This window comes from Hypanus sabinus, chromosome 12 (genome assembly GCF_030144855.1).
Source record: "Hypanus sabinus isolate sHypSab1 chromosome 12, sHypSab1.hap1, whole genome shotgun sequence".
NCBI classification, from domain to species: Eukaryota; Metazoa; Chordata; class Chondrichthyes; order Myliobatiformes; family Dasyatidae; genus Hypanus; species Hypanus sabinus.
The window spans coordinates 109,878,075-109,902,365 of NC_082717.1; the positions used below are offsets into that span (position 1 = coordinate 109,878,075).

Sequence of the window (24,291 nt, forward strand, 5' to 3'; positions counted from 1 at the left end):
TTTTATACAAATAGAAGCTATTGCTTTAATCCAAGAACAATAAGTGCAGCTGTACCAGAGGAAACACCGACAGAAAAGTAGCTTAGATACATTTGAAACGGAAAGCAATGAGAAACAGTGGAAAAATGGGTTGAAAGGCTGATTATGGAAAATGAGAGAGTGTTCATGGTGTATGAACAACACCAAGTAAATTAAATTGGTAAATTGGTTTATTATTGTAACACCTACTGAGGTACAATAAAAACATCCTTTTGCATGCCATCCATACAGATCAGATCATTACAGCAGTGCATTGAGGTAGTACAAGGGAAAACAATAATAGAATACAGAATAAAGTGTTACAGTTACAGAGAAAGTGCAACGCAGGCAGAGAATAAGGTGCAAGGCCATAACGAGGTAGATTGTGAGATTGAGAACAGTATCGATGAGACACGAGAACGCAGATGCCAGAAACAGAAGTGACAAAAAAAATCTGCTGAAGGAAGATTGAGCAGCATCACCAGTGATGCTGGACCTGCTGAGTTGTGTCAGCAGATAATACAGATGGGTAAATAACAGTCAACACTGACAGTGTGGCCCAAGAGCACGTTTCTGTGCTGTATAACTATGAGATGTTATTGGGCTTCATTGGAACAATGAGGCCAGGAACACGGATCAGAACAATACCATAAAACTTAAGAGCAGAATTAGGCCATTTGGCCCATCAAGTCTGTTCCACCATTCCAATCATGGCTGATTTTTCCTCCTCTCAACCCCATTCACCTGCCTTCTCTCCATAACCTTTGTCACCCTGATTAGTTAAGAACTATAAACCTCCACTTTAAATATACCCAGTAACTTGGGCTCCAAAGCTACCTGCGACAATCAATTGCAGATTCATCTCCCCTGGCTAAAGTAATTCTTCATCATCCCTTTTCTAAAGGGACATCCCTTTATTCTGAGGCTGAGCCCTCCAGTCCTAGACTCTCCCACTGCTAGAAACATCTGCTCCAGATCCAATGGCAATAAGATGGAGAATTAAAATGGAAGCTTGGGGTCACGCTGGTTAACTAAAGCAAAGTATTTTGCGAAGTGATTATCCAATCTGTATTTATGTAATGTACCATGAGGTCAGTACTGAAGGCAGTGCACTCAATTGGACACGATTGATTATCGCAGACGGGAAGCTACAGTGAAGAATGTATCTCAGAGGTACTGGTGTGGAAGGCAGGGAAACTGGGAGAATGGACTGGAAGCAGGGTGTAAGGAGTTAAAAATCAGGGTAGAAATGGGATTGTAATAGATATTGGTCACTAACTCATCTGATGAGAAGTTGAGAAGGGGAAGGATCAGAGATGGACCATCTGGATGTAATAGATTTGGATTTTAACATTGCTTCTGATAAACCGTCAAAGATGACATCTCATGGTGCAGGAGGTAATACATTATAGCTACTAAAGAGGGCATGATGTTAAGGTGATTGGAAGAAAATATAGGGGAGAAAGTGGTGGGTGTGTGGAACACGATGTCCAGGTGTGGTGGTAGAGGCAGATATGTTATAGATATTTAAGAGACTCATTATAGGAAGGATGTGGAAGCTTTAGAGAGGGTGTAGAGCAGATTTATCAGGACACTGCTGGGATTAGACAGCATCTCTTATGAGGAAAGGCTGAACAAGCTTTTCTCTTTGGAGTGAAGAGGGAGAAGAGCTAACTTGATAGATGATATGATATGAAGCATAGATCAAGAGGACAGCCAGAGACTTTTCCCTAGGGCAAAATTGGCTAATAAAAAGGGGGCATCATTTTAAAGTGATTAGAGGAAAGTACAGGGAGTACAAGAGAGTGGTGGGTAGATGGAACACGCTGCCAAGGATGGTGGTGTTGGCAGGTAGAGTAGGGTATATTTAATAAACACATGTATGAAAGAAAAATGGTGGGCTATATGGGAGGGAAGGGCTATGTTGATCTTAGTAGGTAAAGTATCATCACAACATTATGGACTGGAGGACCGATACTGTGCTGTCATGTTGTATGAAAAACATAGTAAGATTCAAGGCAGTTCAGAGAACCTTTACCAGGACGGTACCAGACACGGATGAATTATTTTTGGAGAGAGGTAAGTCAAAAAGTTTGGGTTAGTACTCATTGAAGATTGAAGGGCATTTAGTGCACCAGTCAGAGTAGATAACTGTGGAATGTTTCCCTATGTAAGGGAGCTGGGACCACAGGGCATAGCCTCAGAATAAGGGGATGACAATTTAAGACTGAAAGGAAGAGGAATTTCTTCTCTCAAAGAGTTGAGAGTTTTCGAAATTTGCTGTCCTAAAAAGCTCTGGAGGCTCTGAGGATATTCAAAGGTGAGCTAGACTTTAAGTCAGTAAATTAATCTAAGATGATGGTGACTGAGTGGGAAATTAGTCTATAGGTAAGTTGGATTTTTCATGGTCTTAGTGAATGTCAGTGTAAGCTCAAGGGGCTGAATAGCCTGTTTTTGTGGTCTCATGCAAGTGAGGGCAGGGGGAAGATTGGAAGGAAAGCTGATGAAACATTTGAGTTCAGGAAGCAGCACCAATCTTCCACAAACAGTGAAGGGAGGGAGGGAGTAGGGCCGGAACAAGGATTGACTTAAGAACAGAGAATGCTGGGACACTCAGCAGGTCAGACAGCATCTGTGGAGAGAGAAGCAGAGTTAATATTTTGTGTTTCATCATCAGAAACTGTAGCCCACAAAGAGGCAGGAAGAGTTGAACCCATGTGGCTCCCCTAATTCGGAGTAAGGAAGTGGAGATGAAGAAGTCAATCAACGCAAGAACAAGTTCAGCCAAACAAAAGAGGTTGATGATGGAGGTTGTCAGGCCAGTCCACTATTCAAAGAAGACATGAAGGGTCCTAAATCCATCCTGGTATGATGGAGTTAAAGAAGAACTTGGTGTTTATGGAAGAGAAGAGGCCAGGAAACAGGAAGTGGTAGGTTTAATGGGAACAGATCAGACAAGGTGGGTCTACCAGAACTTGTTCTGTCCACCTTATCCCACCCCATTCTCTGCACCTTGAAGCTCGTTGATATTCGTTTTCACCCTTTCCTGATGATAGAAGACTCCGCTTTTCTGTTCACAAATGCTGATGAACTTGCTCAGTATTAACAGCATTTTTAACTTTTAATTCAGATTTCCGTTATCTGCAATTTTTGACTACTTGATCAACACGTTAGCCTGACTGGAAAAAAGCTGGCAGGATAGTCCAGTAAGTAGGTAAAAAAGACAAACAGCTCGTTGGCCTTTACCGTGAAAGGATTGGAATTTAAGAATGGGAGGGCTTTGTCACAGTCGTACAGGGCGTTGGTGAGGCCACATTCAGAATACTGTGCACAGTTCTGGGGTCCTTACCAAAACAAAATGACATATTAGTACCGGGGAGATTCACCAGGCTCATTCTTGGGAGTGAACAGCTAGATAGTTTGGGTTTGTATTCTTTGGAGTTCAGAAAAATGAGGGGCAACCTTATAGATAAAGTATTAAGGGGGAGCTTTGCAGGGTAGATGTGATATTTTAACTGGTGGGGAGTCACAAACATGGGGACATAGATGCAAAATAAGAGGCAACTTTTTAAACAAAAGAGGGGTAGAAATGTCCTCTCAGAGGCGCTGAATCTCTAGAATTCTCTGTCTCCTGAGGGTGGTGAAGGCCAGTTCGTTTGATACATTTAAGGTAGAGACAGATAAGTGTTTGAACGGTCAAGGAACTGACAGTTCTGGGGAAGACATCAGCCATGATTACACTGAGTGGCGGAGTGGCCTGCTTCTGCTCCTGTCTCCCTGTGCGGCTGACGTTTGTGCTGCACACTCTGTATCATTCTGCATCATATAAAACACCCTTTGCATGGAAGGAGCTTTCTTTATGGGAGCTCTTTCATTAAACTGCATCATCTTCAACAACATTACCAATGTTTGCTCTCCTCTTGATCTCCTTCCTCCGATTGGCAAACCAATTGTAGACTTTCAGGGCAGTTACACGTTCAGAATCTGTCAGCTTTCTGCCTGCAACAACAGGAAACTCCATTACTCCCAATTCTCCGCAAGATAGGAGGCCACGTTCTCATAGTGAGGGCAGTCAGGACCAGAACAGAACTGTCTGGGTCAATGATACTATTTACAGTCAGTGACCACTTTATTAGGTACTCCCTGTACCTAACAAAGTGGCCACTGGGTGTGTGTTCATGGTCTTCTCTTGCTGGAGCCCATCCATTTCAAAGTTCAACATGTTCAGAGATGCTCTTTTACACACCACAGTTGGGACGTGCGGCTGACCCCCCTCTCAGTAACAAGATGTTTTCACCCACAGAAATGCTGCTCACTGGACGTTTTTTGTTAATCGTATCATTCTTTGTTGTATGTGAATATACCAAGAGACCTGCAGTTTATAAATTCTCAAATCACCCCTTCTGGCATCAACAATCACTCCCACAGTCAAGGTCACTCAAGTCACTTTTCTTCCCCATTCTGACATTTAGTCTGAACAACAGAACCTCTTGACCACATCTGTATACTTTCACACACTGAGTTGCTGCCACATGACTGGCTAGTTAGATATTTGCACTAATGAACAAGTGTATCGAATAAAGTGGCTGTTTGTATTGCTGGTGTACAAAATGGTTCACCTTTTGAACACACAACTCTTTACCTGGCTTCTGGATGACTGCATTACAAGCATTTGAAATCTCCTCTCTCTTAGCTTCATCTGGGTATTGGTTTTCATTGAAGTAACTGCAATGAAGAAACAAGTTACAAACTCTACAATATCCAACAGGTGGAACTGATTCATTGCACTGTGCAATTCTATTGGACTATGCCCCAAGACAAACTGGTTAATACAAGGGCTCATAACATTAGAGTGAGATTGATCTTGGAAGAGGTTAAAGCATTGGCACAACATTGTGAGCCAAAAGGTCTATACTGTACTGTAATGTTCTATTGACACAAGACCAGTGATTATAAGTAATTGATTCTAATAATGTGGTTTTAAATCTGTAGATTAGGTACAAATTGAAAGAGCTGGAAAATGAAGCAATAATCCTGGCCTTTTTAAGCACTGCACTGTGGGTCTTGTATTCAGTGTGCAGGTTTGCACTTCGTAGCTGTGCTAAGTGTTGTGATAAGCTGGATGTGGATCTGTGAGGGTGCCACAGTGAGCCAAGGCTAAGTCAGCCAATAGAGTCATTAAGCACAGAAACAGGGTCTTTGGCCCATCTAATCCATGCCAACCTATCATTCTGCCTAGTACCATCCATCCCTACCTCCATACATGTACCTATCCAAACTTCTCTTAAGATGCCCAGAGCACACAAAAGAGCTAACTGGTAATTTTCAGTCAACCTACTACCCACTGTACTGTTCACTGCAGAAGCACTGGGTTCATTTAAAAGTACAGCAATACTTATGTTGATATTGTGGATGAAAGTTCAAGGAAAGGCCTTCATTCAGCACCTAACCACAAGTGTGGGTAAGTATTTAGAACACAAACGAAAAGGGAATATCTGCTGGAGGAACTCAGCAGAATAGGTAGCATCTTTGGAGGGAAATGTACAGTCAATGTTTGGGTCAAGGCCCTTCACCTGGACTGAAAGAGCAGAGGGGAGTGAACCAGTATATAGAGCGGGGGAAGGGATACTACAAAAGTTGGCAGGTGATAGGTGGATCAGGGTGAGAAAGGGTGAAACACAAGAAATGCTGGGAATCCACTGCAACACACACAAAATGCTGGAGGAACTCAGCACGTCAGGTAGAAACACTTCATCGGGAGGGGGTGAAATGCAGGTTTGGGAGGAAGGGGTAGAAATAGCGACAGAGACGATAGTGAAGGTAACAAAGGATGATAGATGATGGAACCTGACAGGAGAGGAAGGTAGTGCAGGACTTGTCAAAGACCTTTATATCCAAGTAGACAGCATCCACTGCCTTGTCTTCAGCAACTTTCCTCGAAAAACTCTTAACTTTCTATTTCCCATTCTGGCATGTCTGTCTATGGCCTCCTCCACTGCAATAACAAGGCAAAATTCAGGTTGGAAGAGCAACTACTCATATTCCATCTGGGTAGCCTCCAACCTAATGGCATGAGCAACAATTTATTCAACTTCCAGTAATTTATCCCCCCCTTCTCTTTTTCCATTCTGGTTCTTCTCTTACCCCTTCTTTTTTCCTGACCATCACCTCTCTCTGGTTCCCTTCCTTATCCCATGGTGCACTCTCCCCTATCAGATTCCCTCTTCTTCAATCCTTTACCTTTTCCACCTATCATCTCCCAGCTTCTCACTTCACCCCCCCTTTCCTTCTCACCTGGTTTCACCTATCACCTTCCCCTCCCCCCCATCTTCTTATTCTGACTTCTAACCACTTCCTTTCCAGTACCAATGAACAATCTCGGCCCAAAACGTTGACAATTTATTCCTCTCCACAGATGCTGCCTGACCTGCTGAGTTCCTCCAGTGTTTTGAGTGTGTTGCTCACAGTTTCAGTTTGAAGTAATGCCCCATGGATCTGGGAATCTGTCAAGGAAAAGACTTCCTCTCTATTCCCTTTGTTATCCTTTTCAAGACTTGCACGTTATGGGTGGAGTCTGCGCTTTAGCTGACAAATCCTTGGCTTGTCCAACCTACAGGAAATGCCAACACAACAACTGTAGCTTCTGACAAGCCATGGATCTTAAGAGAGAGACTACAAGAGTTGATGAGGAAGATGGAAGGGCTTTAAGTAGTACCTTTCCATCACAGTGAGGCACTCCTTGCGCCAGGTGAAGCGACTGCCCCTGCGGAGCCGGAAGTTGCCCGGAGTTGCGACGTTGGCCGGCGTTGACTGCTTCCACTCGGGGTCTTCTGTGGTGGAGGAGGCAGGCCTCATGTTTAAGGTGGCTCCTCCAAAACACAACAAATAAGACAGCCACTTAATCACAATCAAGGACGAAAGAGACTGCTGATGCAGCAATCTGGAAGAAAACACAGAATGCTGGAAGTGGGTCCAACAGCATTATCCATGGAGACAAAAGGTGTATGTTGACATTTCAAGTCGAGTGTGTGTGTGGGAAGTCAGTACTAGGAGTGTGGTGTTGGATTGGAGTGTAGAATTATTATTTTCCTTGTAGTTTAACTTTCCAATGCTTGAATTTTTAATTAATCACCTAAGTACATGCAATTCCTGTCCGAGAAGACCACTACTAGTTTCAGTCTTGACTTTTTCTTTGTTCTCTTGATGCGTCTTCTTAGAACCGTAAGACATAAGAGCTGAATTATGCTATCTGGCCCATCGAGTTTGCTCTGCCGTTCCATCAACCCCATTCCCCCACTATTTCTCTGTCACTTTTGACACCCTGTTTAATCAAGGACGTATCAATCTCCGCTTTAAATATACCCAACGACTCGGCCTCCACAGCCGTCCGTAGCAATGAATTCCACAGATTCACCACCCTCAGTTAAGAAATTCCTCCTTATCTCTGCTCTAAAGGGACATCCTTGTATTCTGAGGTTGTAACCTCTGGTTCAAGACACCCCCACAACTGGAAACATCCTCTCCACTTCCACTCCATCTAAGCCTTTCAATATTTGATAGGTTTCAATGAGATCCTTCTAACACTGTTTCTCTTTTGCTCTTGTACCATGTAATAAAATGGCTATAAATAACAAATTTTATGAGTCATTCTTGACTTCTGAAGAACCTTTGGATTGCAAAAGCATCAAGGTCCAAGAAGATTACCCGGGAAAATTGCACATATAGTTGCCTGTCCATCTAGTTATCTTTTCCATTTACATACCCCCCCCCCCCCCCCCGGTCCCTTCCCGGTTTCTATCTGCCCATTATCCACATCCCACCTGGTTCCATCAATTACTTTATCAGCCTCTGTTCCAATTCTCCTTCCCCCTACCTGGTTCCATCTGTCCATTATCCCATCAGCCATTTGGAATTTTGTGATCAGTTCTGGTCACCTCATTATAGGAAGAATGTTGAAGCTTTAGAGGATGCAGATGAGATTTACCAAGGTTCAAAGCACACCATATACAACCTCGACTTGAGAATGCTTCAGGATGTTACCTGTATTAGAGAGCATGTCTAATTGAGTAAGTTAGGGCTTTTCTCTTTCGAGTGAAGAAACAGGGAAGAAGAGCTTACAAAGGTGTATATAAGATTATGAGAAGCATAGATAAAGTAGGCAGCCAGCAACTTTTTCCCCAGGGCAGCAATGGCCAACACCAGAGGACATCAGTTTAAGATGAGTAGACAGAAGTTTATGGGAGGTATCAGAAGTAGCTAGTGACTTTTTTAACAAACAGCGTGCTGGGAACATTGCTGGGAGCAGTGGCAGAGGTGGATACAATGAGACTCTCGCATGAGCATATGGATGAAAGAAAACTGGAGGGTTCAGGGCTGTGTAGGAGGGAAGGGTTAGATTGATGGTGCAGTAGGTTTATATAGGTCAGCATGCCACCAAGTGCTGAAGGAGCTATACTGAGCTGCACTGATCTATGTTTTATCTTCTCCCTATCTGGTTCCACACACTCTTTTTGATCGTCTACAGCAGGGTCTTGACTCAAAACGGCAACCGACACCTCTTGCTCCCACGGATACCGCTTGACCCACTAAGTTCTTCCAGCATTCTACCTTTGGTTGGAAGGGAGCATGCTTATGATTCACTCCTGACTACCCACTACCCCACTTTCTCATTGGTTCCAAGTTTCAAAGACAGTTTCTAAATAGACACAGAAATACATGTTTTTATTTCCACCAATCCTCAAAGTCAACTAACTGAGACAATATTTGAAACTTCCTAGTTTTAGGCTTAAGAACAGCTTTATCTCACTAACCATTCCCAGCCACAATTCAGCAATCACTACTGGAACTTTGACCTCCCTTCAATCTCCTTTCTTGCAAAAGCTATCGTGCCTGAATGCAAGCTGTATGTTACCTGGTTCAAATTAAAATTGAATGCAATCATTGCCTTTTCTTCTTCCAATCTTGGTGGTGTTCTGTAAACCTATATTGTCCGATCACTTCAATGCCTCCATAATGAACAATGGGCATGAAATATAAACAGCTAAACTGGGTTTCTACAGCTACATGAGTCTGCCTTTCAAACTGAGGGTGGCTGTGTCTGAAATTTGCACTGCCTTTGGCATTAAGAAAATTCTATGAGCTCTGCATTCAATATCTATTGTATCCAAATCTCATCTCAATTCAGGAACATCAGTGTACAAGGGTAGGACAAACACAATGAATACTGAGGGATAGGAGGACCTTGGTATATGAGGGTAGGGAACGTACTGTGAATGGTGGGGACCATCAAGTGGACACGAAGACAGCAGAACAGATAGACGAGGCGGTGAACAAGCCACATTGAGCAGCTGGGGCGTGGAATGGAAGAACAGGATGATATACCCAATGTTCATAGCCAGACACCAGAATACATAATCTGCGATTTGAGTGTTAAATGCAATACCTGGGCTCATTTTCTCCAGAAGGTACCATCGGTACAGCGTCCGTTTCTTGGGCTCACAGATGTCCAGTCCTTGCTGCAAAAGCCATTGGGAAATGAAACTTCGGCTCATCCCTGAAAGCACACAAAGTGCATTCCCACTTAATGTCCTTGTACACAGATGCATATTTCTGGGTTATCTAGCACCTTCTCTTTCGGCAGCTCATGCCCAAGTCTGTCCCCGTCAGATCCAGTGACAGATCTCTGGTGCCTTCCTACCACTGATGATACCCTGACTGTATGAGCCCACGTCTTCACGCCATCTGTAATATATCAACTTTATTTGCCATATACATTTACATGCATTAGGAGTTCACCATGGTGTGTTGGTCACAGCATAACATGCAAAAGAGAAAAGCAATAACATTCAATGATTCCAAGAACAAAGAGTTATATAAAAGTAAACTTAGAGGTTATAGTAGAGACATGGAATAAAACGAGCATAAGTGCATAAATGCCAGTGTGTATTTAGACCATAAGGCTCATCAGTAGAACCCACTTCACCATTCCAACATGACTAACTTATTATCCCTCTCAACCCCATTCTCTTTCCTTCTCTCCATAACCTTTGACACCCTTACTAATTAAGAATTTATCATCCTCCACTTGAAATATATCTAGTGACCTGGCCCCCATAGCCATGTGTCGTAACGAATTCCACAGATTCACCACCCTCTGGCGAAAGAAATTCCTCCTCATTTCTGTCCTCCTACCGAGGCTCTGCCCTTTGGTCCTAGCACAGGAAACAACCTCTCCTTACAATGTAATCAGCACCACAAGCAGGGGTTTTAAGTGTTTATAGTGCAGTGACTGAGGTAATGATTAGAGGGGGTGGGTTTGGCTAACTAGATCAGGATGGTTGATCAGATTAACTGCAAAGGAGAAGAAACTTTTAAGACCGTGTGACGTTTCTGTCCTAATAGCCCTTTAGTGCTTTCCAGAGGGGAATTTTTAGAAAATGCAGTTTACAGGATGGGTAGTATCTGCAATGATTTTCCTGCTTGCTTCTTTGTCCTGGACACGTACAGATCTGTGTGCTACAACCAAGGATGATCAGATATCTAACATACACACATTTCTGTGGTGGAATCAGACAGGGATCAAATTCTTCTTCTCCTGGCATGTTTACAAAAACTAACCTGTAACCACTGAGGAAAAGCATGCTAACTGAGTAATTAGAACTGCAACAGGAGATTTAACGGATTTTGGGGTGGTAAAGAATGAACTTAATAAATAAACTTCACTTACAAAAGTAACTATTTATGTGGTACTTCCATATTTCAGACAATGGTGGTAATGTTAATGCCAGAACTACCATGGAACCAACAGCAATATGAGAGTGTCCACGCACATGTAGCCAAAATGTAAATACTGGTGTTATATTTCTTGACCCTAAGCTTTGCTGCAGGGTGTCACTCGAAGCCCTCACAGTCAGGCTAAAATCAATTTAAATTAACACAATTATTAAGTAACTTGAAAGAGATGTAGGGTCTAAATGATACCAGAATGGCATGCAAAGCTGGTCTATAAATTAACAGATGATACCACTGCTGTTGGTGTAGACACGGGGGAATAGACTGGTTGTCCCAGTGGTGCCGCAACAACAACTTTGTTCTCATCGTCAGCGAGACTAAGGGATTGATAGCGGATTTCCGGAGGGGACGTTGAGAGAACATGCGCCTGCCCTCACTAGCAGTGGAAAGGGTGGGCAGCTTTTCACATTTTTTGATGTACAGTGTTGGCTGGTTGCATCACAACCAGGTAAGGAGACTCCAAAGCACAGGATCCCAAGAGGCTGCAGAGCATTGTAAACTCAGCCAGCTCCCTCACGGGCATGAACCTCCCCACCATCAAGGACATTTTCAAGAGACGGTGCCTCAAGAAGGCAGCATTCGCCACCAAGAGCCCTCATCATCTGGGACAAGCCCTCTTCTTGTTACTACCATCGAGCAGGAAGTACAGGAGCCTGAAGACCCACACTCAACGTTTTAGGAACAGCTTCTTCCCCTCCACCATCAGGTTTCTGAACGGTCCATGAACCAATGAACACTACCTCACTATTCCTTAATTCCACACTATTTTGTAATATATCACAATTATTGTGTCTTTGGCACTCTTACTGTTGCAACAAAGCAAAATAATTCATGTCATACAAGACAGTGATAATAAACGTGATTCTGATTCTAATTACAGCTTGATTTGTAGTATAATAGCCTGATATTAATATATTTGCTAAATACTGTATATATTGAAATAGGTGATAATCAAAAAGTGTGACCCAATCTTCAGTCAGCACTCTGTGCAATGTTTAAATAATTAATTCTAAAAATACTTCTCGGTTTGCTGCACGTAATTTACTTAATGTAGTAGTTTGTTCAGCCAGCATTTCTATTACAGCAGAAATCTTCCTTACCTTCCCACCCAGTAACAGAGCCTCCTATTTATTTACTTACTCTTTGCCCACAACAACCCTCACTTCCCTTTCTCTGCATAGAACATAGAGCAAGGTACAGCAAAGTCCTGGCCCTTCAGCCCACAATGCGCCAACCTTTTAACCTCACGTATTGCCCTCCATCTTTCTTTCAGCCACGTGCCTATCCAAGAGTTTTTTTTTAAAAAGGTTCCTGATGTATCTGCCTCTACCCCCACTCCTGGCAGCGCATTCCAACACCCACCACCCTCTGTGTAAACAAACCTACCTCTGACATCCCCCTGTGCTTTCCTCCAGTTCCCTTAAAATTATGCCCTCTCTCACTACATAGTTATACCCTGGAAAAAGTCTCAATGTCTCTTACCATCTTATACACCTCAGTCGAGCCACCCCTCATTCTCCTTTGCTCCAATGCGAAAAGCTCAAGCTCACTCAACTTATCCTGACAGGGCTACGCGGGAACAAAGAGTTAGATCCTAGAGTAGGTTAAAAGCTAGGCACAATATTGTGGTGTGTACCGTGCTGTAATGTATTATGTCCTATGTTCATTTAACTTTTCATTAACCTAATAAGCCCACATTAATTTACATTGGCTTCCAAACATGCTGCATTTTGGTGTCAGTACATGCAAGTGAACACAACAGGAATTTTACATAAACACAGGAGATTCAGCAGATGCTGGAAATCCAGAGCAACACACACAAAATGCTGGAGGAACTCAGCAGGTCAGGCAGCATCTGTGGAGAAGAGTTAAGCTGTTCATTTTGGACAGAGGCCCTTTTTCAAGACTGAAAAGGAAAGGGGGAAGAAGGTTGGTAGGGGGGAGGGGAAGGAAGATGGCTAAAGACAGGTGGGTAGGGAAGGTCAAGGGCTGAAGGAGGAATCTGATAGGAGAGGAGAGTGGACCATAGAAAAAAGGGAAGGAGGAGGGGTCTCAGGGAGGCAAAAGGCAGGTGAGAAGAAGTAAGAGGTCAGTGTGGGGAACAGAAGAAGAGGGATGGGGGAAGGAAAACAATTTTTATCCGAAGGAGAAATCGATGCTCGTGGTATCGGGTTGAAGGCTACCCAGACAGAATATGAAGTGTTGCTCCTCCTCCCTGAGAGTGGCCTCTTCATAGCACAAGAGGAAGCCATGGACCAACAGTGGAATTAATGTTTGGCCACTAGGAAATTCCCCTTTAGGTGGATGGAGTGAAGGTGCTTGACAAAGTGGTCCTAAGGAATTTTACATACTCTCTGTTAAAAATGTGCATGGAATTCAAGCACGGGCTGGTCAGTTGCCTCCTCACCTGTGACCTGGCCCACGATCGTCTGGGAAATCATCCGATTGGAAAGAAAATTCTTAATCTCCTCTTTAACAGTGGTGCCGTCTCTCCTACAGAATGAAAACAACAGTAGGGATTGGGACGGAGGAGGTTTGGAGGATGAATAAAGAAATAACATTAAAATATGTTTCCTAGATGCCTTTTGATTAGAATTTAGCTTCAAGCAATTTGAAATTAGTTTGTTATTGTCACATACAGTAAAAAACAGTTTTATAAGCTCATTTCGTTTATGGCATTGCATTAAGGTAGTACAAGGGAAAACAATAACAGTGCAGCATACAACAGTGCAGTTACAGAGAAAGTGCAATGCAGGGAGGCCATGAAGAGCAAGGATCAAGACAAGGTAGATTGCAATGACGAAGTCAGTAATGAGGCTCAAACAACCAGGGCAGTACGGCATGTTCCCAGTGACCCTTGCCACAGAAACCATCCTACACAGATGCACCACAGCTTGATATGGCAACTGCTCTGCCCAAGGTCACAAGAAACTGCAGAGAGTTTTGAATACAGCTCAGTCTATTATGCTATTACAGTCTATAATGGGGCTTTATAAGGCATTGGTCAGACCGCACTTGAAGTACTGAGCAGTTCTGGGCCCCCTATGTAAAAGATGTGCCAGATTGGAGGGGATCCAGAGGAGGTTCATGAGAATGATTTCAGGAGTGAAAGGGTTAATGCATGAGGACCATTTGGTAAGTTTATAAGAATAAGGGGAGATCTCATTGAAACCTATCGAATATTGAAAGGCCTAAACGGAGTGGATATGGAAAGGATATTTACTATAGCTAGTGACTCTAGGACTAGAGGCTCCAGCCTCCAAATAGAGCAGGATTCCCAACCTTTATTATGCCATGGACCCCGATCATTAACCAGGGTTCCATGCTGTCCAGGTTAGCAAATCCTGGAATTGAGGGAACATCCATTTCGAACAGAGATGAAGAGGAATTTCTTTAGAATTCATTGCCACAGACAGCTGTGGGGGCCAAGTCATTGGGTAATCTTCAAGCGGAAGTAGATAGGTTCTTGATTAGTCAAGATTATGGTTATGCGGAGAAGGCAGAAGAATGGGTTGAAAGGGATAATAAATTGGCCGTGATGGAATGGTGGAGCAGAGTCGATGGCCTAATTCTGCTCCTGTGTCTTATTGGAAACCAGGGACTCTGTCTACACTTCTTGCTGCCTTGGGAAAGCAGCCAACATAATCAAAGATGCCTTCCCACTCTGGACAATCTCTGTTCTCCCCACTTTTATCTTTGATTAAAAAAAACCTGAGAACATAGACAACCAGGCTCAAGGTCAGCTTCTATTCCACTGTGAAAATTCTTAAATGGACCTCTTGTATGATAAAGATGAACTGGTGTTATGTCAACCTACGTTGCTGGCACTTGCACCTTACTTGCCTACCTCTTGTTGTTTGTCTTTTCCAACTCCCTCCATGTATTACGTACAGAAAGATCTGCTTGGATGCCACGCAAAACAAAACTTTTCTCTGTACCTCTTTATATAGAACAATAATAAATAGTTCCCTAGTAAACATTTCCCCATTCCTCAAACGCTCCCATCACATGCGTCGAATTCACAGTCCCAAAGTAGCTTGCACTCGTCTCCTGAAGCCTCTTGAGCCAGTTAGGTGGATGCAGAAATGAAAAATGCACACTACACAAGTGGGGGCACTATAGAGAAACACCAGCAGGGCAATTAGCATTCAAACTACCACTCTGTAACATACTTAATCCTTTGTTTTCTATCACTTACTCTGTGCTTGGTAAGAGTCTATCAAGGTCAGATTTGAGATTCAAATTTATCACATGTACATCAAAACATACTGTGAAATGCTTTAACAATCAAAACACCCAAGGGTGTGCTGGGGCAGCCCGCGTGTGTCGCTGACATAGCATGCTCACAATGCATGGCAGGACAATGTAGAACACAACAAAACTGAACAGCAGCAGCAAAATAAGCCCCAATCCTCCATAAGCGCACGCACGCACACAACACACACACACACACACACACACACACACACAGTCCTCCAACCCCAGGACAGGCCAGTTTAAAGTCTGCTTACCTCTTTAGCTTCTTCTGTACATTGTACCTCAACAAAATGATCTAACAGTCACTTTGAACTGACCTCATGAGCTCCTCAACTCTTTCCTCCAGGTCCATGTCTTCCTCCACTGGATGGAAGTTGCACATCCTCTGGCTGTTACTGTGGAAACGGCTGGGTGACAGCCTACCATTGACCACGGACAGTTTCTCGTTGCTACTGCTCTCCCGCCCATTCAAGTGAGCGCTGCACGGGGGTGGGGAGGTATCATAGCTGTTGCTTGGCGATGGTGACGTGGCGCTGTACGGGGTCTGCGTGGCAGCGGTGACAGAGGAGGACGAGGCAGTGAAGTGGTTGCTACTGCCGGAGGAAGAGTGGCTGTTGCCGTGGCAGTGCCGCTTGCCAAATTTTTCCGCATGCTCCTGGTCAAGACGGTCCAAGGTCTCCAGAGCATGGATGATGTCCCGTTTGGTCATCCCGCTCCGACGGAGTCGCTGAAGCAAATCGATCTGCTCAATGGTAAACCGAGGCTCGTCCGTGTAGTGTGACATTATGGTGCAGCTGCAGGGAACACGGAAAGGACGTTTAGTTGAACTGTGTGAGAAAGAGACCTCCCAATGTCTACATTGCTCATGCCATCACAAATAATAACTCTTAGGTATCGGTGATGATCCTGAGGCCCTCTTTGAATAGATTTCAAATAACAGAGTGGAATTATATCCAACAATTACCAATACATCAGTATTTAATACTCCGCCAATACCAGTAGGTCAGTACACAGTACAGGCACTGGGTTGTGCTGGAGTGTGCAAGAGAAAAATGAAGGATGAACACATTTAGGTGATGATGTGTTTTTATGGTGTGCCAATTCTCTTGTCAGGTCATCTTGATTAATTCCTTCAGACTGCTTGCACTGTGCAACCTGTAATTACTGAAATAAAATAAGCTCTGAAATAAGGATTCACCCAAACATCATTAAATGCTGTCCTGATACTGCAATCTCAGAAGGATATAATGTGTAACTGGCATTTTCACTTGGAACCTTGCGAGAATGTACTGAATGCACATGCAGCCAACTGATCAGGTGGTGAATTTATTGGGGCTCCTTCGCACGGGAAGCTCTCTCTTTGTCAGGTGGGCTACTTTCACTTCTCCCACACCATAAGTTATCCATTAGGTAGCATTGCTAAAGCAACTCAGTCAAAACTTTTAAAGCATACTATCCCACTGGCATTCTTACACCAATCATACGCAACACATTGCAGAGGCAAATCCGACAGGAGCATTCACCCCCTTAATCCCACCTCTCATAAAATCCTCAACTCTTCACAGTGCTCCATAACATGACTAGAAAATCTATTTCATGTTTAAAAGCCAACTAACTTTTCAGATACCACAGTAGGGCAGTGCTATTACAGCTCGGGGCTTTCTGGAGTTCAGTTCCACCACCATCTGCATGGAGTTTGTACATTCTCCTCATGAACCACGTGGGTTTCCTCCAGTGTCCTCCCACAGTCCAAAGACGCACTGGCTAGTAAGTTCATTGGTTATTGTCAGTTATCATGTGATTAGGCTAGGGTTAAATAGCTGGGTTGTTGGGCAGTGTGGCTTGTTGGACCGGAATGACCTGCTCCGCACAATAAATAAACTAACAATCTGTTGGCTCCAACCTTAGTACTAAAAGACCAAATGTCCATATGATACTGCTGCAACAAAGACTGATTTATCTTTCATGAAATGACCTTCACATGAATAACTTGATTGGTTTTGGTTGGACAGCAACTGATCTTTGGACGGAGATTTAAGCACTGGGCCGAAATTGGAAAGGTCGAGTTCAGGCCAAATCGAGCTTTCAGGGTCCAGGCCCCGGAGCGCATCCAGATGATTGAACCCGATGTTTGGAGGTCAATTTAGGCTCTGAGCCAGATTGAAAAGGTCAGCGTGTCGGGGCCCAAGGACAGGGAGGGGATGGTTCAGTTCACTGCTCCATGATGCTTACTCAGCTCTTCTCTGAACTATGGGTCTCGGGCTCTCTTTGTGGACTTCGTTCAGAATACTATTCGTTTGCATGATTTTTTTTACTTTTCTCTAAACATTGAGTGTTCGACAGTCTTTTTTTTCTAAATTGGATCTTTCGGGTTTCTTTGTTTCGTGGCTGCCTGTAGGAGACGAATCTCAAGGTCGTATAATGTATACATACTTTGATAATAAGTGTACTTTGAACTTTTAAACTTTGATGATTTCTTACCTTTTCTGTCCACATTTGTACTATGTCAAGAGGCCCATGGAACTTTCAGACGCTGACTCCAGGTCTGTGCAATGGTGAGGTTGCTCATGGAACGCAGGGCAGAGGGTAATGGTCCACCAGCTCAGAAGTAAACGTAGTGCAGTTAAGAAGCACCTGTAACCAAGTCCAACAACTATAATGTGACGTATCCTGTTAACTTTAGAATCACTTTATTGCCAGTTTTTGAAACATACCAGAACTGATTGTGGTTCGGTGCCAAGCAGAAAACACAGGATCATAACAGACAACACAACAAAAACCAACAGTTTACAAGACGACAGCAAATAGCCATGAGCAATGAACAACTGGCAAAATAGTCACATGCACGCCAACAATCAAACTTAAATAAATGTGAACAGAATAGAAAAGACCATTTAACAGATGTTAATGCAGGGGCAGTAGGCTATTAGAGCTGAGAAGCTGGATGGCTACAAAAAAGAAGGTTCGGAGATGACGTAGTCCGGGTGGTGATGGACTGATAGCACCTCTCTGATGGCAACTTAGTGATTAGGTGACTGCTAGGGTGGATGGAGTAAGCAGTAATTTTCCCAGCTCTCTTCTTTGCTCTGTACAACTGCTTGTTAATGTAAATATTCAATTGGCCAATCGTGTGGCAGAAGCCCAAAGCATAAAAGCATGCAGACGTGATCAAGAGGTTCAGCTCTTGTTCAGACCAAACATCAGAATGGGGTGGTTTGAGTATCTCAGAAACTGATGATCTCCTGGGATTTTCACACACAACAGTCTCTAGAGTTTACAGAGAATGGGGTGAAAATACCTTGTTAATGAGGCAGGTCACAGGAATATGGTCAGACTGGTTCAAACCAACAGGGAGACGATAGCAACTCAAGTAACTACATTTTACAACAATGGTGTGCAGAAGAACATCTCTGAATGCATAAGTCCAGCCTTGAAGCAGATGGGCTACAGGAATAGAAGACCACGAGCATACACTCAGAGGCCCTATTATTAGGTACAGAAGATACCTAATAAAGTGGCCACTGGGTATATGTACTCCATTATCAATGCTGTTTGGGGGCTCCCATTAATGCTTTTTGTCTCGTTGGTTCTTTACTTAGCCAACCTTGATTATATATGACCATTTCTCAATATTAACATCTGTATTCTTTACTATACCCTTTCTTGAAATTTTTGACCACTGTTCTTAAGATTAATTAACCTGGGATATTTCATTCCTGACTTTGATTACATTTCAACAATTTGAAAGGTATATCTGATGTTATCCATTTTTTCTGCGTGTCTTGAATGCACTGATCACTTCATAAATACTAGATGCATTCAGATTAGAAAATCTAAATAGTGCAGATGCCGAAAATCCGAAATAAAAACAAGCAGCATTTGAAACGTTAGCAGGTCATTCCTAGCTGTGGCCATCAAACTTTACAACTCCTCCCTCGGAGTGTCAGACACCCTGAGCCAATAGGCTGGTCCTGGACTTATTTCCACTTGGCATGATTAACTTATTATTTAATTATTTATGGTTTTATATTGCTATATTTCTTCACTATTCTTGGTTGGTGCGACTGTAACAAAACCCAATTTCCCCTTGGGATCAATAAAGTATGTCTGTCTGTCTGCCTGTCTGTCAGACAGTATCTGTGGCAAGAAAAACAGTTAACATCTATGTTCTGGGAATCTTCATTATAATCGGGAAAGTCAAGTTTTTTAAAAATCTGTTTCTCTATTCCTTATAGTCATTTCTAATCTGAGGATCTGAGTTATAAGGAAAGATTGAATAGGTTAGAACTTTATTCCTTGGAAGATAAAACATTGACGAGATTTGATAGAGATATACAAAATTATGAGGGGTATAGATAGGGCAAATGCAAGCAGGCTTTTTCCATTGAGGTTGAGTGGGACTAGAAATAGAGGTCATGGGTTAAGTTGAAAGGTCATGTTTAAGTGAAACACGAGGGGAAATAACTCCACTCAGAGGGTTAAGAGAGTGTGGAAAAAGCTACCAGCACAAGTGATGCTTGCAAGCTTGATTTCAATGTTTAAGAGAAATTTGGATATGTACGTGAATGGCAGTTTCATTGGAGTAGGTAGTTTAAATGGTTTGGCCCAGACAAGATGGGCCAAAGGGCCTGTTTCTGTGCTGTACTTTGCTACAACTCTACAAATATGGTATCGTTGCCCTCCGTAGTACTAACAAGCTCGCTTGTTCATGCACTTTATTCCTCTCTTCTATTCTTGTATACTAGTATCCATCCTTGAGGCAGTTCAGTTGAGGTTTCCCCCAAGCACACCAGTGAACCTCACGGCAAAGACACGGTCCCAGTCATACTGAGGTGCACTGCTTTCTAGAGGTGCAGCTTGTTTCGTATGAACATCACTTCTTGTACGTAAGCTGTGTATTTTTTTATATAATTTCCTGCACAAATTAATTTGGATTTCGACTTCAATATCAAGAGTTCATCTTTTAGCAAATGAGAAGTCCATTCAAGAGTTTGGTAACAGTGGGATACAGCTGTCCTTCAGACTCCGTCACTGCTGCTCTCAGACTGAGGTAAAATAATGTGAGGGCGACAGAATTAACTGTTTACTTCCCAAACGTGCAATTTCCTACAGTACTGCATTGCTGCACTTTACCCTGTCCACCATTGTCAAATCCTTTGTCCATGGAAGGACTACACACCTGAAAAATCACCACTCCCTAGCAGTTTCCACCATGAAGTTCCAGTTCGAGAAAGGAACTCACCAAAGGCTCCTGCACTTACAGCCTCTTTGGGATGGCTACCCACTTGGGAATTTAAACTCTCTTTACCAGCTGGGTGGAATGTATAATCAACAAAACTCTTGGCTTGCTTAAAATGATTTCATCTCATACATACACACACACATATACATATTGTTACGTCCGTGGCCCCCTCCTTTTTGAGAATCACAAGATCACTATTAAGTCAGTTCAGGAGACCCAGGAAATGAGAGAAAGACATGCAGAATCCACAAAGAGTTTGGAATGTGTCCTGGCCTCCGAAAGGCGGAACCATTGATAACGGCTATTGACTCTTGGAGACAGAATTGTGTATTGAATACTGTACGATGCATCGAAGCCCCCAGGCAATGAACCGAGGGGGGGAGTTGGTGGAGGGATTGCATCATCCCAACCTGATTGACATCTGAGACCCTGTGAGTCAGGATAAAAGAGGGTCTGGGGAACCGCCCCTTCAGACGCACCAGAAGAAACGCTAGAACACCTGTAACAGCGTAACAGCGAAGGCCGGTGGAAAAGCCCACGTGCGTCCTTTTCCATTTGCCTCGGAATTGGTGGGCCTTTACCACGGAAGCACGGCTCTAGCTAACCACAAAGGGGAAATCAGCCCCCAACGACTCTCGAAAGATTGACATCATAAAAGGAATGGGCAAGTTAAACCTCCGTCTTTCTCTCCAACCAAAAAGCTGCAGCTTGAATGAACTTGAGTGACTTTTATATTTCCATCGGACAATACATTATCCCCTAAACAACGATAGAGCTATTTCTTATTGATTATTATTATACCCGCACTTTTAGATTTAGTATTGACGATGTATATTATCTGCATGTTTGCATAGATATTATTTTTGTGTAGTTTTAATCAATAAATAATGTTAAAAATAGTACCATCAGACTTCAACGGACCTCTCTATCTTTGCTGGTAAGTGACCCAGTTACGGGGTATGTAACAATATATACACACATACACACCCACACACACACTAACAAGGTCCACACCAATGTTTGGGGAACCAGGACCATCTGGGGAGAAACTGGCTACCGGAACAAATCATAAATGGATGAGACTGGATAACAAGGAATTAATGGAACGCTACCTTAACAGCAACCTGTACGAAAGAGGACACATCAAGCACACTTGGGGGTCTCTGGTAACAACAAAGACAGTTATCCACACTCATGGAAAAACAACTGGTTAACCAGCAGTCACACACTGTCAGAGGATTGCTATCACATCTCGAACTGGAACACATCCAATCACGATGCACCAAGCAGTTATCACCGCAAATCCGAGCCAATCAGGAAATGTGAGTAAAACCCCATCTCTACAACTCCCAGATGACGCAAAGGTAATAGCATCATTTTGTAAATGGGAAATGCAAGTTCGAATATCACCTCAGGCCAACTAGAGAGAGGTTACTAGCTAAATTGGCAATTGTCAATCAACAAACTAAGCTCCCCAGACTTAGTGAAAAATTTCCATCAGACAGAAGCAGCCAATAGTCCAACAGAACTGAGACCAATAACCTGATAAATGCACTGGCAGCAGTAGTCCTAGAAATGCTGGGCTGCAAAATGAAATACAGTGGAGAGTACTGTTATAACACTCCCTCCCACCCCCGGAGATGACAATTGGAAGCCAAGATGAAAACCACAAGGGCGGAGGTCAGCAGACTAACTGAGCTGTGGAAGGGTAGGAAGACCAAAGACTCATCACGGCTACTAAGGAAGTACAGAGGTAAATCCATTGCTGAGGCCCTGGGAACCATCAAGCAACAGTTAACAGCTCTGGCTACTAGACCATAGAGGGACACTGAGGACCAAGCAAATAAATGCACTCTTCTCCACAGTTGCAAAGCAACAACATGCCAGTATCTGAACCAACCAAAACAGCAACTGGAAGAGTCTATGGGAGAAAGAGCGTAGATGTCCAGCAATGGGCAGCAAGTACAAAGAACTGGACATCACCAGGGCCTGACATGACCCACACCTATTGGCTGAAGAAGCTAACAGCATTACATACACTGCTGGCATGCTGGCTTTTATAACAAGAGGAATTGAGTACAGGAGTAAAGAGATCCTTCTGCAGCTGTACAGAGCCCTGGTGAGACCCCACCTGGAGTATTGTGTGCAGTTTTGGTCTCCAAATTTGAGGAAGGACATTCTTGCTATTGAGGGAGTGCAGCGTAGGTTCACAAGGTTAATTCCTGGAATGGCAGGACTGTCATATGTTGAAAAATTGGAGCGACTGGGCTTGTATAAACTGGAATTTAGAAGGATGAGAGGGGATCTGATTGAAACATATAAGATTATTAAGGGATTGGACACACTGGAGGCAGGAAGCATGTTCCCGCTGATGGGCGAGTCCAGAACTAGAGGCCACAGTTTAAGAATAAGGGGTAGGCCATTTAGAACAGAGATGCGGAAAAACTTTTTCACCCAGAGAGTGGTGGATATGTGGAATGCTCTGCCCCAGAAGGCAGTGGAGGCCGTCTCTGGATGCATTCAAGAGAGAGTTAGATAGAGCTCTTATAGATAGCGGGGTCAAGGGATATGGGGAGAGGGCAGGAACGGGATACTGACTGTGTATGATCAGCCATGATCACAGTGAATGGCTGTGCTGGCTAGAAGGCACGAAAGGCCTACTCCTGCACCTACTGTCTACTGTCAAATGAACCAGCTGCTTGAAGCAGGCTCCCACCCTGACTAACTAACTCAAGGAAGGACAATACTCATAATGAAGGACCTTCAACTACCGCTTATAGCCTGCCTGTCAACAACATGGAAGCTCCTATCAGGCATCACAGGCAGCAGGCTGAAAGAACGTCGGTAAACTCCTGAGCCCTGCTCAAAAGGGGATTGCCGATTGATCCAGAGGTTCCAAGCACCAACTACTGGTAGACAAAGCAGTCATGGGAGACTCCAACACCGACACCGGGCAAACCACCGGGCATAGCCTGGATCAACTACCAGAAAGCATGATGACACAATGTCCCACAGATTGATCCTGGAATGCCTGTCTTTTGGTTTGGAAAAGTACGAAGTAAACAAGAACCAAGGACCTTCATCAAGAACTCAAATGGGCCGTTGGAGGACAATGCTAGAAGTTAACTCAATATTTCTCATAGCTACAAGTTTCTGCTGTTTCATTGACCCATTCTGGTTTAAATAAACTAGCAGTTCTTTTGCACTTCACACCTTTTGCGTCTTTGGAATTAGACAGTGATTCAATAATAGAACATAGAACAGTACAGCACAGTACAGGCCCTTCGGCCCACAATGTTGTTCCGACCCTCAAACCCTGCTTCCCATATAACCCCCTACACCTGTCTTGTAGTCCCTTAAACTTCACTAGTGTACCTGCCTCCACCACTGACTCAGGCAGTGCATTCCACGCACCAACCACTCTCTGAGCGAAAATCCTTCCTCTAATATCACCCTTGAACTTCCCTCCTCTTACCTTAAAGCTATGTCCTCTTGTACTGAGCAGTGGTGCCCTGGGGAAGAGGCGCTGGCTGTCCACTCTGTCTATTCCTCTTAATATCTTGTATACCTCTATCATGTCTCCTCTCATCCTCCTTCTCTCCAAAGAGTAAAGCCCTAGCTCCCTTAATCTCTGATCATAATCCATACTCTCTAAACCAGGCAGCATCCTGGTAAATCTCCTCTGTACCCTTTCCAATGCTTCCACATCCTTCCTATACTGAGGTGACCAGAACTGGACACAGTACTCCAAGTGTGGCCTAACCAGAGTTTTACAGAGCTGCATCATTACATCGCGTCTCTTAAACTCTATCCCTCGACTTATAAAAGCTAATACCCCACAAGCTTTCTTAACTACCCTATCTACCTGTGAGGCAACTTTCCGGGATCTGTGGACATGTACCCCCAGATCCCTCTGCTCCTCCACACTACCAAGTATCCTGCCATTTACTTTGTACTCTGCCTTGGAGTTTGTCCTTCCAAAG

General features: G+C 43.6%; 1 protein-coding gene across 5 annotated transcripts in view; it reads right to left on the reverse strand.

The window, feature by feature from the left end:
* LOC132403286 (homeobox-containing protein 1-like) overlaps positions 1-24,291 on the reverse strand; it is a 71,056-nt gene that overhangs the window by 26,488 nt on the left and 20,277 nt on the right. For all 5 annotated transcript variants that reach the window (XM_059986728.1, XM_059986727.1, XM_059986726.1 and 2 more), the window contains exons 2-8: positions 17,548-17,700; positions 15,384-15,860; positions 13,217-13,302; positions 9,461-9,571; positions 6,734-6,887; positions 4,661-4,743; positions 3,922-4,017 (exon numbers count right to left, since the gene is read on the reverse strand). In XM_059986728.1, the coding sequence (XP_059842711.1) occupies positions 3,922-4,017; positions 4,661-4,743; positions 6,734-6,887; positions 9,461-9,571; positions 13,217-13,302; positions 15,384-15,850 (997 nt within the window). In that variant the 5' untranslated portion in view covers positions 15,851-15,860; positions 17,548-17,700. The remainder of the gene's footprint in view (positions 1-3,921; positions 4,018-4,660; positions 4,744-6,733; positions 6,888-9,460; positions 9,572-13,216; positions 13,303-15,383; positions 15,861-17,547; positions 17,701-24,291) is intronic.